The sequence below is a fragment of the Zasmidium cellare genome, assembly GCF_010093935.1.
Source record: "Zasmidium cellare ATCC 36951 unplaced genomic scaffold M409scaffold_16, whole genome shotgun sequence".
Taxonomy (NCBI): Eukaryota; Fungi; Ascomycota; class Dothideomycetes; order Mycosphaerellales; family Mycosphaerellaceae; genus Zasmidium; species Zasmidium cellare.
The window spans coordinates 330,883-347,353 of NW_022986960.1; the positions used below are offsets into that span (position 1 = coordinate 330,883).

The 16,471-nt window shown below is 53.7% G+C and overlaps 6 protein-coding genes across 6 annotated transcripts; 4 read left to right on the forward strand and 2 right to left on the reverse strand.

Annotated features, from left to right (window-relative positions):
• Nucleotides 1–1,126: 1,126 nt before the first annotated feature.
• M409DRAFT_54343 (uncharacterized protein) lies at nucleotides 1,127–2,269 on the reverse strand (the record flags this gene model as incomplete). The annotated part of the gene is made up of 1 exon (XM_033812683.1): nucleotides 1,127–2,269. One exon carries the CDS (start codon nucleotides 2,267–2,269, stop codon nucleotides 1,127–1,129), a length of 1,143 nt encoding a protein of 380 aa, XP_033668035.1.
• Nucleotides 2,270–4,703: 2,434 nt separating this feature from the next.
• Nucleotides 4,704–6,764, forward strand: M409DRAFT_22577 (uncharacterized protein; the record flags this gene model as incomplete). Its single annotated transcript, XM_033806395.1, has 1 exon — nucleotides 4,704–6,764. The coding sequence occupies one exon, from the start codon at nucleotides 4,704–4,706 to the stop codon at nucleotides 6,762–6,764; it is 2,061 nt and encodes a 686-aa protein (XP_033668036.1).
• Nucleotides 6,765–7,093: 329 nt separating this feature from the next.
• Nucleotides 7,094–8,358, reverse strand: M409DRAFT_22578 (uncharacterized protein; the record flags this gene model as incomplete). The annotated part of the gene is made up of 2 exons (XM_033806396.1): nucleotides 7,094–7,948; nucleotides 8,002–8,358. The coding sequence occupies 2 exons, from the start codon at nucleotides 8,356–8,358 to the stop codon at nucleotides 7,094–7,096; spliced, it is 1,212 nt and encodes a 403-aa protein (XP_033668037.1).
• Nucleotides 8,359–8,925: 567 nt separating this feature from the next.
• On the forward strand, nucleotides 8,926–10,825 carry M409DRAFT_66198 (uncharacterized protein; the record flags this gene model as incomplete). The annotated part of the gene is made up of 6 exons (XM_033816834.1): nucleotides 8,926–8,930; nucleotides 9,146–9,648; nucleotides 9,702–10,035; nucleotides 10,091–10,365; nucleotides 10,423–10,656; nucleotides 10,707–10,825. 6 exons carry the CDS (start codon nucleotides 8,926–8,928, stop codon nucleotides 10,823–10,825), a joined length of 1,470 nt encoding a protein of 489 aa, XP_033668038.1.
• A 380-nt stretch (nucleotides 10,826–11,205) lies between these two features.
• Nucleotides 11,206–13,144, forward strand: M409DRAFT_66199 (uncharacterized protein; the record flags this gene model as incomplete). The annotated part of the gene is made up of 3 exons (XM_033816835.1): nucleotides 11,206–11,803; nucleotides 11,847–11,930; nucleotides 12,084–13,144. The coding sequence occupies 3 exons, from the start codon at nucleotides 11,206–11,208 to the stop codon at nucleotides 13,142–13,144; spliced, it is 1,743 nt and encodes a 580-aa protein (XP_033668039.1).
• A 365-nt stretch (nucleotides 13,145–13,509) lies between these two features.
• On the forward strand, nucleotides 13,510–15,765 carry M409DRAFT_36633 (uncharacterized protein; the record flags this gene model as incomplete). Its single annotated transcript, XM_033810585.1, has 1 exon — nucleotides 13,510–15,765. One exon carries the CDS (start codon nucleotides 13,510–13,512, stop codon nucleotides 15,763–15,765), a length of 2,256 nt encoding a protein of 751 aa, XP_033668040.1.
• Nucleotides 15,766–16,471: the final 706 nt, after the last annotated feature.

Genomic DNA, 16,471 nt, shown 5'->3' on the forward strand with positions numbered 1-16,471 from the left:
ATTTGCAGAACTCCTGGTACCCATACTGATATTCCTTCTTCACTCTTCTTCCCACGCAGACCAAGCAGAGTCTCAAAGTCATGTGATGGGGTTGTTCAGGCTTCTTCAAGTCGCCGGTCCAAAGGCGTTTTGTCGACCGGCCCTTCGAGCGGCTTTCTCGAGCTGTCGCGCAACTCTGGTGACTGTTGGTCTTCTACAACGGACGAGGCTTTTCTTGGAGGACGAGCAGTGGAGAATCGATCCGTGGCATCTCGATCCAGCCTCGAAGTGTCCCCAGGACGAATTGGTAGACATATTGGTTCATGTTCCTGGGTTCCTACAAGATCAAAGAGCACTCCGGGTATGTGATGAAACCTCCTTGCGCCATGACTTGCTACATCGAGTCCTGCAGCAGCTCGACATACTCTTTCGATGGCGATGGGTTTGGGAGTCTCGTGGTGCAGCCGATGGGACGGAGAGTGCTAGAGCCAGTCACCCAGGTCATGGCAGTGACGTTGCAGCCTCACCTCGCCAGAGCTCCTTTGCGAAAAGCGTTGAGACATCGCTCTATAACGCGGTGTTGATTTGTCTTCTGGGCTTGCTCTATTCTGAGCTCAGCGTGCAAGAAGCCCAACTGCAGATTGTGCATGTTGCAACTAAATCTCGATCCAACCCAGGTCCCGCCTTCGAAGTCTTGGTACCAGGAATGATATCAATGCGAGTAGCAGCGCTTGAGATTGTGTGCAGCTTCGAGCATCAGCTATGTCACACCCGAGACACAGAAGGCACTCCCGCTTTGTTCTGGCTGTTTCCACTGAGGTTGGCTGGTAAAGTTCTTCGAAGAGATCTTAATATGACTTCGTGGATCCAACAGATGTTGGATAGGTCGGAGGTCACCCGCGGGTACGGAAGAGGCGACAATGCTTTCGGGTTCGGCTTCTATCAACTTCCAGACGTCGATGAGAACGGCTGGTAGATGCGATGAAGAGGGATCGATCTCGCATAAAAACTGCTGCGCGTTCCACCACAACCTGATCTGTCCATGGCCAGCTACAAGAGATCTTGCAGTCCAATGATCCATGCTTGATGAGAGAGTTGAGATTAAACTTTGCGTCGCAGCCCTTGATGTGTACTTCTTCGGTACAGACTACCGGAGGGCAGGATGAATGGCTTGCATTGGGAAAACACGCAAGGGAGACGCGGGCAGCTGTTGAGACGACCGCTTTAGACACTGGTCTTCCATGGCGGCGACGTGACTGGCTTTTGATATGTCGTCTCGAAATTCGTACTGCGTTGGCGAGAGTGGTTGAAATTTGCTCGAACGTGAAAGCGAAGGCGATGATGCGTGTCCTTTCTCCTGGGGTGAACACTGTGCTGTGGTGTAGAAATCCTCAGGATGCTCAAACGAGTCTGCCGTTGCGCATGACGATCGCCTTTGCTCGATAAAATCAAGGTCAGACGATAAAATGCTTGTCGAGTGATGATGATGTGAATAGGCAACACTGCTACCCACGGCGGAGTCGTGTATCGAAGCTCTGTTGTTGCGTTCGGTATCGTCGTCCACTTCTGCATCGACATGTCGTTTACTCTGAAGAAACCAGGCCGACGATCGGGCCTTTAGTGACTTTGTCAAGCTGCGTCTTGGAAATGCATCCTTGAGCTGGAGTCGAGACAACATCCGTGCTGGGCTTCTTTCAGGTATTCCCGGTGGAGGCATGGAGACTGCTTGAGGTATGCTCACACCCATTGAATCCGAACAGCCGTGAGTACTGTCGCTACGTGCTGCGAAAGAATGGCGGCTCACCAGACCTGGCGACTGAACAGGAGAGTGCAATGTCCCGTATTGAGGCGGCGCCGTTGTCATCAGGCGCTTGCAAAGGTGATGCATTGCCCGCAAAGCATTGGCTTTACTCACGACAACAACTTCGTGCAGCGCCAACAGATCCAGGGTTGCATTCTGGACAGCTCGTCCAATCTGCAAAGCACTAATGACCTCAGTCTGAAGGGTCACCATGACATTCTGCAGCTCCGACATGGTAACGGCGTCGCCTTTGACAAATTCCTCTCCAAATTGGCGACATTTCTCTCCGCTGACGGCCTGGCATTGGACGGCGCCGTCAATAAGAGATCGGTGAAGAATTTTTCCTTCGACTGCTCGCTCCCAGTCACTCTCTTTCATGCGCCTCCTCCTGCTTGAGCGATCCTTGATACTCTGGAAGAGATCCGCGCCACTCTGGAATGCCGACACGACAGCTGCGACGCATCCAAGCGTGTTCGGGGCGGCTGCCATCGAGATAGAAGATGGCAGTGAAGAGAAGACGAAGAATCTCTTGCGGATGATGTAGACGGGAAAGGAAGGCTCATCACGAAGCAGTTATACATGTCTCGACTTGGCAGCCGTGCGGGATCAGCACTGCATGTGTGTGACTTACCTAACCGCATGCCGAAGTACTTGCATGCGCCTCAGAAACCGTCCAAAAGAAGGGCAGGAGACGACCCGCTCTTGCCAGTCCTGGAGAGGTGCCGCCAAGCACAGACGATGTTCGACCGAGCTCGGGGCCATCTATCAGATGCGATGCACTCTGTCGGCTCATGTACCGAGGCGCATGATCCCCATCACTGCTTTGTTCGGGACCGATAGAACAGACCTTCTTGTCCTCCATGGGCTGCCGTGATGATCGGGCCAGGGCGCACTTTGTCGGCTTCAAAGACGTCGTTGAGCTCGAGGCAAGCGCCTGTGCGATGGTGATGGCGGCGGTGACTGTGATTCCAGGCCCTCGGTACGACTAGCAACAAAGAAGAGGCTGGAGGCTACAGCTGCAGCAGACACGGCTTTGGGACAGCTCGTCTGCATTGAGTTCGCCGATCGTAGTCGTGACCAGCGGTGAGCTGGAGCAGATGAAGGCTGTCATGTCTTGTTGATGATGGAAGATGAGGTGGAGGAGGTGGAGGAGAGGGCGTGATGTTTGCAGGTCAAGATCTGGCGCTTGGGGCCCCACACTACTGGCCCGGCTTCCGGCTCGCTCCCGCCAGATCCGCTTCAACCACATCATCTTGCCACGACAACTTCATCGCTCGCGAGACTCGCGTCGAACGTACTTCGAACGTCAAACCATACATCTCAGTATGCTCACTTAAAGTACACATCTCGATGAGAAGCTATGGTCAGCAGCAAAGGATCTGGAATGACGGCCGCCCAAATACATATCAACCGTTGCGCCAGCAAGTAGCTCGTACCACACTTCTTCGCGAACGCCAGGCCGCCTTGTGTAGTGAGGTATGGTGAACTTCGATCCTGCACTTCTCTTTGACATCTCGCAGCCAAACAGCAAGTATTCGTTCCCAAACAAGAGACGAGGGACACAGGGCGACTTTCTCGAATCAACGATCGGACGACTTCGATCGCACGTCAAGCCCCCACGACAAGACAAAGGAATTAATCTTTGAGGGGATTCAAGTTCGTGTTTTCTGGCCAGACTCACACGCTTTGAGCTTGATAAAATGTCTGCATCGTTTCAATGGCAAAAATATCTCCACCTTTCAACCTGTGGTCAGCACACGAGCCGTCCACATTATCAAGGTGAGAGTCACCACCTCAGAGAAAGTTCTCTCAAAGGTATCAATAGCGGGCAAGCGTTTTGCATACAGGGAACGATGTACGAGGGACTTGGATGGCAAGGTCAATACAGACTCAAAGTGCCGCCGTCAATCTCCTTATCGCCAGTCCCTGCGATCCGATCCGATCGGCTGCGGTTATCGTGCCTCAGGGTCATCACGTCGCGACCGATCGGTCTCCATGGCCAGACAAGGATGGATCGTAGATCACGTGGGAACGATTTCTGTGAAACGCTGAAACGAGACGCTAGCGCAAGTCGACTCCCGCATGGTCCGTGCGCGGGTGACGCCTCGTCAAGCTGAAACCCGAACCTCATATTCTCACTGGACGCACCTCGAATTTGCCGCAATCAGCTGCCAGCGCAACACGGCCACCCGCCCACGTTTGAACAGAGCACACAGCACCAACACACGAGACCGACATGCTCCTCCTCGTCCTGCCTGCGAATCGGACCACGCCTCACCACGCGTTGCGTCGCCGACGACATGCGCTCTGCTCCTCTTGCAGCCAGCCTCTGTCGCTGACTCTGCCGTACGCGGTAGGGCTGGCCGGGATACGATGTTGTGGGATGAGAGACCAGGATTGCGCGCCGGGTTGGCCTCTCCGGGCGGCTCTCTGCTGCAGCGACTGAGCAACATGTTGAGTCCTTTTCATTACGCACTGCGCTTCGCGAGTCCGCCAAGAGCGCCTGTTTCGTTTGCGCGAGCGGCGGGCAGAGAATGAAGGTAATTTCACCCGTTTCTGCTCATCGTCACCGTCTTCCCGCCTACTTCACGTTGCCACGTCCAGCACTGTGCTGTTGCTTTCCGCTTATCCCTTCTTCCTCTCTTTGCCAACAGGTTTCTTTCGCAGCTGTGTTGTTTCGAGTTTCAGAGTCACTCCTTCTCTGGCGACTGTGTTGTATCCGCGACACCCGACTCTCTGGATAGAGCGCTACCGCATCTCACCTTTCATTCTGTTTATACACATATCTACCACCAGACTTCGAAACGCTCGCAATCTACCGAAGAGAGTTCTGCATGAAATGTCAACTCTACTTATGCTGTTCTGAACCTTGCACTGCTTTGACATTCTGCGAACCGCTCCTACTTGAACGTTCCCCGCCAACATGAAATTCCTCGAGCGGTCCCACTCAGCACGCATGAAGAAAGACGAACCAAAAGGTGCAGGTCCGAGGATGGGTCAGCGCAAAGTGGCTGAGCATCAACCACGCCGCGATGTCTTCGAATCCATCGACGAAGCGGTTGCGGAACACAGGAAATCTCTGGGCAAGCGACCGAATACAGCGGCGGGGCTGGAGAAGCGTAAGCGCAGCTTGTCCAAGGCTCGCACGGCGGCCAGAGAGGTCAAAGAGCCAACATGTAGCGAGGATCTCCACCTGGTCGGCCAGACGCTTGAGTATAAGGACGGCCTGGATACCTTCAGATTCCCCACACCTTCACCTCGACTACCCCCTCCCCCACGGAGTGCCACTTTCCACCATTCTCCGTCGCCGTTGCAGCAACACGAGAGTCCCCTGCAGAACTACGAAAGTCCAAAGATTGGTATTGCTATTGGTAGTCCCTCGAACGCGCCGCCCAGCTGGGGCCGGTCATTTACAGCGGATCACATCTCGACGAGGATGCATCAACCACCCAATCGTGCACCACCTCGTCCTCCCGGGGAAGATGTGATTCTCAATCAAAGTCCCGAGCAAAGGAGGAAAAAGTCGAGCTGGAAGACCCTAGGTACCATCTTTCGCTGGACGTCCAAGTCCACACAAGCGCAGCGGCCAACCTCACCTGGCGATCCACCAGCACCATGCTCTCCCATCATCCGCACGTTGGCTCCTTCGGAAGCACCGTCGCCTGTGCTCCCCTCGCCGAAGCCTGTCTCGAACAAACAACATCGACGAATGCATTCCGGGTCACCCTCCCTTCATCAAGGCGAGACACGACCCGAATCTCGCAGTGAGGTGGATCGCACCTCCTTCATGCCAGCACTGAAGGCCAGAATCAGTCGTGTGCCTTACACTCGTGGAAGTTCGACACCATCTCCTCGCCTCAAAACACATAGATATCAGGACTCTGAAGATATCTTCTCTCCCAAAGAGCAGGATCGCCACGACTCGCCAATATCGTCAGACAACAAGGGCATGGAGGCTTTGTCGATCGCGCGAACGCCAAGGCTGGAAGTGACATTTGAAAGACCCGAATTTGAGAGGTACAGCGTCATGTTTGAGAAGCTGCTTTCGAACGATTCGAAGCCGTCGTTGCTTGAACGGAGACAGTCTCGACTACAACGAAAGAAATCAGGCAAGAGACCAGCTACAGATGAAGAAAGTTGTGAGGACTTGCGTATCTCGACTCACATCTCAGCAATACCACAACGCAGCCTGACTTCCCCTCATCTGTCACGGTCGCTGTCGATTAAAGTGGAGGGCAGAAATGTCGAGATCGAGGGAATGACAGCGCAGGGTCCCTCGACGGCGATTCACCGACCCAGGCCACTGGTACGCTCCAACACGGCACCCCCTGGTGCAGTCTCGCCCGTCACCGCCGCTTTCAAAGAGCGCAAAAGCACACTCGAGAGCTCCCCTGAATCGCCTGGCTCGGCTTTCTTCAGCGAAGCTTCGATCCCGACGCCAACAACCGTTACGACCTGCACGGACAGAGAATCGATTCATAAGGAGCTTGAGCAAAGCGAGCCGGCATGGGACATGATCACCTCCGTTCCAGTCAAGGTCGTCTCTCCTCCAGGACCGACACCAGAGACCGGCAAAGGCAAAGGCAAAGCACCCGAACCATATCCTCGTGTGAAGTCTCCAAAAGATCTGGAAAGGCAGATTGTACAAGTCTCGGTGGCACGTCAAGTTTCAGTGAGTCGCGCGAGGAGCCGCGTGCAGAAAGCCGTGGCCACGAGTTCGTTCAAACAACCTCTCCGACCGCGTGTTGTGGAACTTAGCAGAAATCGGAAGAGCACGGTTGGTGTGTTGGAGAACTCAGATGACATACCCTCTGTACCGAGTAGAGAGGGTAGCAAAGCTGAGAGCGACATTGAGAAGGAGCCCGATTCTCAGAAGATTGGATCGACAGGACATACGGCGCGAAAGGGTGCTGACGAGATGCCTCCTATACCCACTATTGAGGTGTCAGATGCGGAAGGTGATGTCATGAGACAGGTTGCTTGAGGCACGAAGTAATGAGTCTCATTCTGCTGCAGAGCGGCTTATGTTTGGGAAGGATTCAGATGGAACGTCGATAAAACGTCAGTGGCCTCTTAGTCTGGAACAGGAAGTGCAGATAGTCCAAAAGATACTACTCATAGAGAGGGAAACAAAGCAGAGCTTTTGATCTCAAAAGGACGTCATTCAATAATGTATCCGTATTCCATTTGATGGGTAGCATAATGTCAAACCCCAATGGTGGTGCAACTGCTTCTTCGACTTTACAATCGTGTTATCCCAGTGGTGGCCGAGCCAGTCATTATCGATACAATTCTCATCTCCAACTACTCCAGCTAAGCCATGCAAAGATTGATGCCTTGATCCTGCATTACTCTCATCAGTCCACGTGGGCCAGCGATCTCCCCCTTGGAATCGGCGTGGAGCGAGTCGAGAAGACGCAGCACTGTCTGCACAACAGTCAACCGCCACTTTGTAGCTCTCGACAATATTTTTCGGAGCCGATCGATATCGGCTTGGCGCGTTAGACAAGAACCTATGACTACTAGTGCCCAAAGAGCGATGGTGCCATATGAAGAGACAAGCACGGATTCTAGCAATCCCAGAGACAGGTCAACATGCTCTTGAGTTTGGGCAAGCAGCGACTCCCCTTCTGGATGGAGTTCCCAAATTGCAATCTTGAGCCAGATCAGAAGTGCAGTGCGGTACAGTTCGCCGGCACGACGCTGAGCCGTGTTATTGACAGCATCAACATGTCCTCCAAAAGGATACTGTGCGAGCAAGACACGATCCACCAGACATGAATATCCAGCCAAAACTTTCGTTTTCAAGTGGTCAGAGTTCTGTTCCTGGTGCTCCACGATTTGAGCGGCCAATGATGCTGTCGGCGCAATGAGTTCGAAAAGGCTGTACCCACAGCAAAAGAACGTTCCACTGCTTTCGGCTTCTTTGATGTATCCCAGGTCAGTCATGAATGAGTCGTATGGCACATAACGCTCAGACATGAGGCCATATGGAACGATGTTGGAGGCTATAATGTAGTAGGCGTATGCTTCAAGGACAAATATTCGTTGTGACTGGCTTTGAAGATCACCCTGCGCTGAGGAAGTCGGCGGCGGAATCTTGAGAACGAAATGCCGCAGCGCACGTAGATGCAGAAAGATGGACCCGTCAGGCTGGCCAGAGAGCACCTAAAATATTGATTAGTGCGGACTGTCAGCGACACCAGTCGTCTCGCACTCACCTCGATAAGACAAAGTACAGTCAAGACCAAGCTCAGCCTTAACCATTCAGCGCCTGTCGTACATGCTGACACATTACCCACTGCATCCCGGAGGCCTCTCAGAGTAAGCCGATAGTGCCGTGCGGCAGACTGTTGTATCTCCACAGCGGCCTCGTTCTGATAGTTGAGCTGGGCTCCACTCAAAGCGAGGATTGCATGCATGGTCATCTCGTCCCTTTTGGCGGCTGGCAGAAGAGTGGTAATGAAACCGTTTCGGTCGGCGGCCTGCGTAGACATCATTCTGCTGGTGCTGAAGATATAGTTCTCGAAGAGTCGCCAGGAAGCGGGTGATTGCAAGACGAGTCTCGCATCGAGCATTGATGCACTAAGATGGACCGGCCACGCTCGCATGCGGCATTCACTGGCGACAGGAGTATTGTTAGTCGCTGCTGGCTCGCATTTTGATCTAGAGTCTTGTCCGTCTGCCGATGGGCCTGGCCAGAAGCAGCTCCACCCCTTGTTTGCACAAGAGGTGCAGATGGGTTTGACCTGGTCACACTTCTTCCGACGGGTACGACACTCTAAACAGCCCCCTTTACTGCGAGTGTATTTTCGCCTGAACTGCTTGGGGAAAGGCACTCCTGGCGGCTTAGGCGCCATGCCGAGCAGAGCGGGGCAAGAAGAGAACGATGGCGGCTGTACAGAGGCTATCGGGGAAACAAGACAGAACTGAGAGGAAGGGAGGGCCGGCAGAAGCGTCGTTTAGATAAGAGGGCGGAATGGACGTGCCCCATTTATGACATTGTACATGTACTGGTGCACGTAGTTTAGGGCCCGCCCAGATTGCCTCCTTCGAAGCTTTCTCAGGTTTAGCGTCCTCGCAGCCTTATACAAGAACGGCAGCGCTAGCGTTTAGATAAGATAAGGCGTTAACATATTGACTCCATGTGGTAAGAGGGGATGCGGGGTGAATCAGCTGGGAGCGGATGAGCAGCCACAGTAGCGTGACGTGCGTCGACCCATGAGGAGGGCGTAGAGGCGTATATATCAAAATCAGAAGACGTCCCGCAAGAAAGTCAAGATTCAGCGAGAAGGCCACTATGTCGAAAGGAAAGCCACGACGAGATTCCAGCCTCGACCAAATCCCGGACGTTGACAAAGGCAGCATCACTACGTCACAGCCCACTCGGAAGCAGTTTGGCCCATCCACCCTCTTTGCGTTGGCATTCACCATCTGCAACAGCTGGACCTCCGTCTCTGGCACACTCCAGCTCGCCCTGTACGAAGGCGGTGTTCCGGCTCTGGTATACGGCATCATAGCAGCAACCCTCATCTTCATCTGTATTGGAGCGTCTCTGGCCGAGTTGGCATCTGTGTATCCCACCGCTGGAGGTCAGTACCATTATGCGTCAATCCTCGCACCAGCCGGCTGGGAACGTGGACTGTCCTATACAGCGGGACTGGTCACGGTATTCTCGTGGATCGGTATTTGCGCTGCAATTGCAATGATACCGTCGCAATATATTACTGCTCTTGCCTCGGTGTACCACCCGACATACGTGGCTCAACGATGGCAAGTGTTTTTGATCTATGAGGGCTTGGTTTTGATAGGGCTGCTGGCAGGTGTGCTCCTACTAAAGCGTTTCGCGTGGTTGCATATCGTTGGAGGTCAGTCACCGTGGACTCTTGGCTTCGAGTGAGACGTATACTGACCTATACAGTCGTCGAGACTTTCTCGCTTTTCCTAGTCAACTTCATATGCTATCTCGCTCGCTCGAAGCCCAAGGCAAGCAACGAAGTCATTTGGGTCGACTATACCGACGTGACTGGCTGGCCGGACGGCATCAGCTTCCTCGCGGGCATGTCGAGTCTTTGCTTCATGTACTGCGGCTTGGACGCTGCTACTCACATGGCGGAAGAATGCACAGGGCCAAAGCGCACAGTGCCGAAGATCATTATGGCGACGATCGCAATGGGCTTCATAGCGGGATTTAGCTATACCATGGCAGTCGTGTACGCAATTCCTGATCCCGAAGCTTTGATCAACAGTCAAGGGTCAGTGAAAGTCCTGGGATGGTCGCATTGCGAGTTGACACTTACATGATCATAGTTACCTTCCCCTCAATGTGCAGATCATGGGCTGGCGCTCGCTCCCCATGGCCACTGGAATTACCTGCGCCATGATCGTCATGGCAATCAGCATATTATCCGCCGCACAAGAGACAGCATCCAGACTAACATGGGTCTTTGCACGAGACCACGGCTTCATCTGCTCCGAGATACTCATGACCATACACCCAACGCTTCAGGTCCCTCTCTATGCGTCCCTCGCGACTTGGGCAATCGTATCCCTCTGTGGTGTTTTATACGTTATATCCGACACAGGTGCCCGTTATTCTGCGGCCATGATTAAGAGATGTTCGCGGGCTGACTTTCGATTAGCGTTCAATGCCCTCCTGGGCTCGGCAGTCACATTCCAACAGATCTCGTACATGATACCCATTGCTCTTCTTCTGTATCAACGACGGTCGGCGGAACTTCTACCCCCTGAGCGGCCTTTTCGGCTCCCGGGGGTTCTTGGGTGGCTGGTCAACATCCTCACCGTTGTATTCACAGTGGTAGTTGCGGTTTTCTCCAATTTCCCGCTGGCTGTACCTGCTACGTCGGAGTCAATGAGTATGTGAATGCAATGTCTTGCATGGGCAAAACACTGATTGTCGTCCCAGATTATGCTTGTGTCGTAGTGGTCATTGCCTTGGTTATAGCTCTGGTAAATTGGTGGTTTCATGCAAAGAACCAGTACGGCGCTCCAGTACACAATATGGCCGCAATGTTGGCAGACTAGGCATTTCTGAGGTCGCGATCCAGCAGACAGGCGCTGAGGGCTAGCTATGTCAAAATTCTATGCAATGTCATTCAAAGTCGATGTTTGAACGTACCTGTCAGCCTCCAAGTCACCCAATTGACGTGAGCTCAACTCGATTCCTTCAGAAAACATCCATCCAGAACCGTGATCCAAACCTTATCGGCAAAGCAGGGCTGGGTACAGTCGAAAGTCGAACGCTTCTGTCAAAGCCACCGCTGTCGTTTAGATAAGGTCTTAATCTAAGCGCAGAGATAGGTACGTATTACCCATCCGCATGCCGCGGCCTCCCTCGGATTCATATATACCAAGCAAGCACACGACCTCTACACTCACGAAACTTACAGCTCAACATCGTCAACATGCCTCGCCCCACGTTCTTCGATCCTTCCGATCTTCCTACACAGGACCTCTATTCGCAAGGTGTGCACTTCGATGGGCCAAACCGCACTGTCATAGCAGCAGGTCAAGTCGGCATCCTGCCAAATGGCTCCATACCGCAAGATTCTCGAAAGGAAGTCCAGCAAGCACTCCTCAACGTCGATAAGGTTCTTCAAGCCGGCGGCGCAACAATTCGCGACCTGGTCAAGCTGACCATTCTGGTCGTGGACTTCGACTATGAAAACGCCAAGATCTTGGCTGAGCCTATAGTGGAGTTTCTGCAAACAACGTATGGAGTCACGGCCCGTCCTACCATGACGTTGATTCTGGTTCCGAAACTCGCCGTTCCGCAAGCTCGCTTTGAAGTTGAGGCGACGGCGGTCCTTCCAGGCAAAGCGAATATTTGGCGCGAGCCGGAACAGCAGAAGGGAATACCCGAAGTTTCTGGATCCCTCCAGTGCGACGTTGTGGTCGTAGGTGCCGGCTTCAGTGGGATTCAAGCTGCAGCAGACCTTCACGAAGCCGGCTTGAAGGTTCTTGTGCTCGAGGCAAAGTCTCGCATTGGGGGCAGGCCACTCGGTTCCATTGAAGAGTAGAGAAGGCGTGGTCGAGCTCGGTGCAGGATGGATCAACAAGACCACCCAACCCAAGATCTATGCGCTCACGCAAAAGTTCGGACTGGAAGTGTATCGTCAGTACGAGGTCGGTGCGACAATCTGGCAAACAGCCGAAGGCGTTACATGGCCCGTTCCCAGGGATACAATTGCGGTGGTGAGTCGGGACCAGAGTGTATACTTCCAACAGATCGAGCTGACGCATGAGAAACATTAGTCGCCCATCAAGTGCCACGGGGCCGAAGCTGATCTCCTGCAGCTTATCGAGGCTCTGGAAAAAGCACAAAGCGAAATCGACGGCAACAATCCAAGCGCCGCATCAAAGCATCATGATATTAGCGTCGAGGACTGGTTGCAAACCAATAACTTCAGCGAATGGGCCAAACAAACCATGCGTCACTTCACCGCGGCGATCGTAGGCCGCGAAAGCCGAGATCTCGGACTGCATTACGTCCTTGACTATATTAAGTCTGGCAATGGCTACCTTTCGCTGGCGTCTGAAGGTGAGGACGGGGCACAATCTTTGAAGGTGAAGCAGGGTACATCAGCCATCGCCCACGGTCTGGCCCGGACATTGCCTCCTGGCTCGGTTTTATTGAACAGTCCGGTGCAATCCATCGTACAGCATGCCAAGAGACGTGTTATCGTCGAGACAACAGCCGGCTTGGCTGTGCAGTGTTCCAAGGTGGTCGTTGCGATTCCAACGCAAACGTACGACAAAATCCATTTCACGCCACCGCTTCCTTTGGCAAAAAGAGCCATTGTGACTCGCACGCAGCCGGCAGTCTACATCAAGATCATCTTGACCTATGCCAGGCCATGGTGGCGTGAGTTGGGCCTCGTGGGATCCTTCTTCAGCGTCAAGGGCCCGATCAATTTCAGCTGGGATACTTCGGACAAAGCTGCCGGGAAGCACTACAGTCTAGCCCTCTTCTCGCATGGGGACTCGGCCGCGTCGCTCGGTCAGCTTTCGTCATTGCAGCGGGAGACAGCAGTGTTAGAACACCTGGTGGAGCTCGTGGGCGAGGAGCATAGAGGTGCCGTGCTGGATGTGGCCGAGATCAATCAGAAAGAGTGGCTAAAGGAGGAGTACATCGAAGGCGGCCCGACGAGCACCATGCGGACAGGAGACTATGCCAAGTACAGTGACGCGTTGAGGGAGGTCTTTGGCCACATCCACTTCGCGGGCGGAGAGCTGGCGTACGACTGGAAGGGGTACTTGGAGGGGGCGTTGCGATCCGGGTCGAGGTGTGCTGCTGAGGTCGTGGAAGACGTCAAGAAGGCGCCCGTTCCGTCGCGGCTGTGAGCTTGGGGAGATGCACTATGTAATTGTCTTCGTGGCGGTGCATGGGGTGGCGTCAATGTAGATGTATCTCAACCGTAAGGGGAGGTTTATTGTATTGTGCAGCGTGGGTAGTGTAGTCGTGACGTTGGATTGAAGGTATCTGATTGGTCAGCTGGCCGTCGACTAGCGCGATCGTCGGCAGGGATGTTGGAGCTTAATTCCTCTGCTTCATGTCCCCGACACATGCTCAAGCGCAGCCATCCATCCATCCAACCATCCACCACCACCACCACCACCACACGCCTCGACTCGCTGCATCGTCTCCCCATCTCCATCACACCGTCAACACCATATCCCAAGCCATGTCATAACGCCTCTCCGTCACGATGCCTCACTACACAGTCCCAATCGAGTCGCAGTCTGGCCGTAACTCCCCCAAACCGCCTCCTGCTCACGTCTATAATGTCAGCGATCCGCCTTACCGCGGCCAACTCGCGACCGACGACTCAGGCTACCGCTCCAGCACGCCCGACACCGCCATCGTGATCGATAATGGCAGCTCCTCCATCCGCGCAGGATGGCAGACCGATACCCTTCCGCGCCTCCAGTTCCCACCGTTCATGGCACGCTACACCGACCGCAAGCTCAATCGAAAACTCACCTTTGTCGGTTCCGAGATTTACTTCGACGGCACAGCGCGTGGCCAAGCAAAGAACTTGTATGAGCCTGGGAGCAACATTATCAACAACTGGGACGTGCAGGAGGGCATCTTGGACTACATCTTCATCAAGCTGGGTATAGACGGCACCAATGGCGTTGTGGATCGTCCGGTGGTCATGACAGAGCCCCTGGCGAATCTGGGCTATTCGCGCAAGACGATGAGCGAGATACTGTTTGAATTGTACGGAGTACCCAGCGTTGCGTACGGCGTAGATTCACTATTCAGCTACAGGCAGAATGAGGGGAAGACGGGCTTGGTGGTCAGTAGTGCCCACATGAGCACGCACCTGATACCTGTGGTGAATCAACAGCCTTTGATTGCACACGCGACCAGATTGGACTGGGGCCGGTCACAGTGCAGTGAATATCTCACGAGACTGCTCAAGGCGAAATACCCTGGCTTGCTCACATCTGGCAAGGTCAATGAGACGCAAATCGAAGACCTGGTGAGAAGCCATTGCTATGTCAGTCAGGACTACGACCAAGAGGCACAGAGAATCTTGGAGTGGAGTGGGCTTGAGGACCGAGATCACATCGTACAATTGCCATTCCAGGAGAAAGAGGTCGTTCAGAAGACCGAGGAAGAGCTGAGGATCGCGGAGGAGAAGAGAAAAGAGGCTGGAAGGAGGCTGCAAGAGCAGGCGGCGAAGATGCGGTTGGAGAAGCTGGTACGAAAGGAGCAGGAATTGGAGTACTTCAAGCAGTTGCAGCAGCAGATTGCCGAAACCACAAAGAAGGAAGCCAGACTGCTCCTAGACGAGGAAGAGTTCAAGGACGAGCTCGCGCTGGACAGGAGGATCAAAGAAATGGAGAAGAGCATCCGAAAGCAGAGAAACAAAGATGTTGGTGACCTTGAAGAGGAGCCAGAGGAACCTCCTTCGTATCCACTGCTGGACGTGCCAGATGAGGAGCTGGATGAGGACGGACTGAAGCAGAAGCGTCAGCAACGTCTGCTGAAGAGCAATCACGACGCCCGGGCCCGTGCTAAGGCTGAGAAGGAAGCTGAAAAGGCCAGGCAGGCGGAGATTCAGAGGCTTGACGACGCTCGTCGAGAGGCCGACCTGGACAGTTGGGTCGAAGAGCGGAGGGCAGCACGTTCGGAGGTCATCCAGCGTATGAAGGAACGAGAACGTCTCAAGGCAGACTTGGGCAACCGCAAGTCTCAAGCGTCACAAATGCGTATGAAACACATCGCCAACCTCGCCTCCGACAATCCTCATGGTCGGAAGCGTCGGCGAGGCGGTAACGACGACGATGGCTTTGGCGCCGATGATGCCGATTGGATGATCTACCGCGAAATCCAGCAAGGGCGTAATGATGATGACGAAGATGACGAGGAAGAAGATCTCGGAGCGCAACTGAAAAGCATCGAGTCGCAGCTGCTTAAGTTCGATCCGGATTTCACTGAGCAAAGCACTCAAGAGGCACAGAAAGACTGGACAAAGAGTTTACTGCACGCTTTTGCCCGGGGACCCTGGCCATTCGATCCCGAGAGTGCGAGGGAAAGCAACCAGTTTCATCTCAACGTCGAGAGGATCCGAGTGCCAGAAGTCGTCTTCCAGCCAAGTATCGCAGGTGTTGATCAAGCCGGTATTGTGGAGATTGCCGAAGACATTCTAATGGGTCGGCTTTCTGGCCATTCTGAACGAGACGCCATTCTCAAGGACGTTTTCATCACTGGAGGGTATACATTGTTCAAAGGCTTTGAAGAGAGGCTGAAGAGTGAATTGAGGGCTGTCTTGCCAGCTGACGTGCAGCTGGGCGTGAGGAGAGCCAAGGATCCCCTTCTCGATGCATGGAAAGGTGCTGCCAGCTGGGCGGGGGAGAGAGAAAGCAGACAGGCGTTTGTAACAAGGGAGGAGTTTGCGGAGAAGGGTGGCGAGTATATCAGGGAGCACAACATGGGAAACGTCTTCAGTTAAGGATGCATAACGGCGGAGATTGCATAGGTTGAGCGTTGGCGTTGGGAGGTCATGAATGAAGACTTCGGATTGCATTTTAAAGTCATTGTATTTACTGAAGCAGTCGACCTTCATAACCCCAGCTTCCTGAGCACGCAGGATCATCGACAACTGGCCATTCCCAGTCGAACACCAACGATCTCGCCTGGAAGCGTCGCAGCCCAACCTGGAGAGAGCGAAATCAAATATTGTAGGCTATGAGCACGGACCTTTCGGCACACGATTGTTTATCTTGAAAGGAGCAAACACCACTGAGTATAGATGGAGAAAGAACGATGACGACTATGTCTTATCTCCTACACGTGCACATTGATCTCACATCGAAGCCATTGAAGGGTTTCTGGCGCCCCAAACCAAATGTATGTTGATTCAAGTATCGTGGTTTTTGCTTGATTGCTATCACAGCTATGTACTGGTCGCAGTGGGTTTTTCTGCGGAGGACAGCGTAGAAATACTGAAACTGTTGCAGAGTTGGCGGCAATGTCAGCGATGCTCCTCTGGCTGTTCGACACCATCTATTGGCGATTCAGACAGCCAGTTAGTCGCTGACACGAGGAGAGCTTTGTTGGCGGCATGGCTGCGCTGACGGTCATTGTCACGGTCTTGCAGGTTCGACGGTGTTGCGGAGGGTGTTTAGATCCATCGAGGTATTGGAGACGGGCTTTTG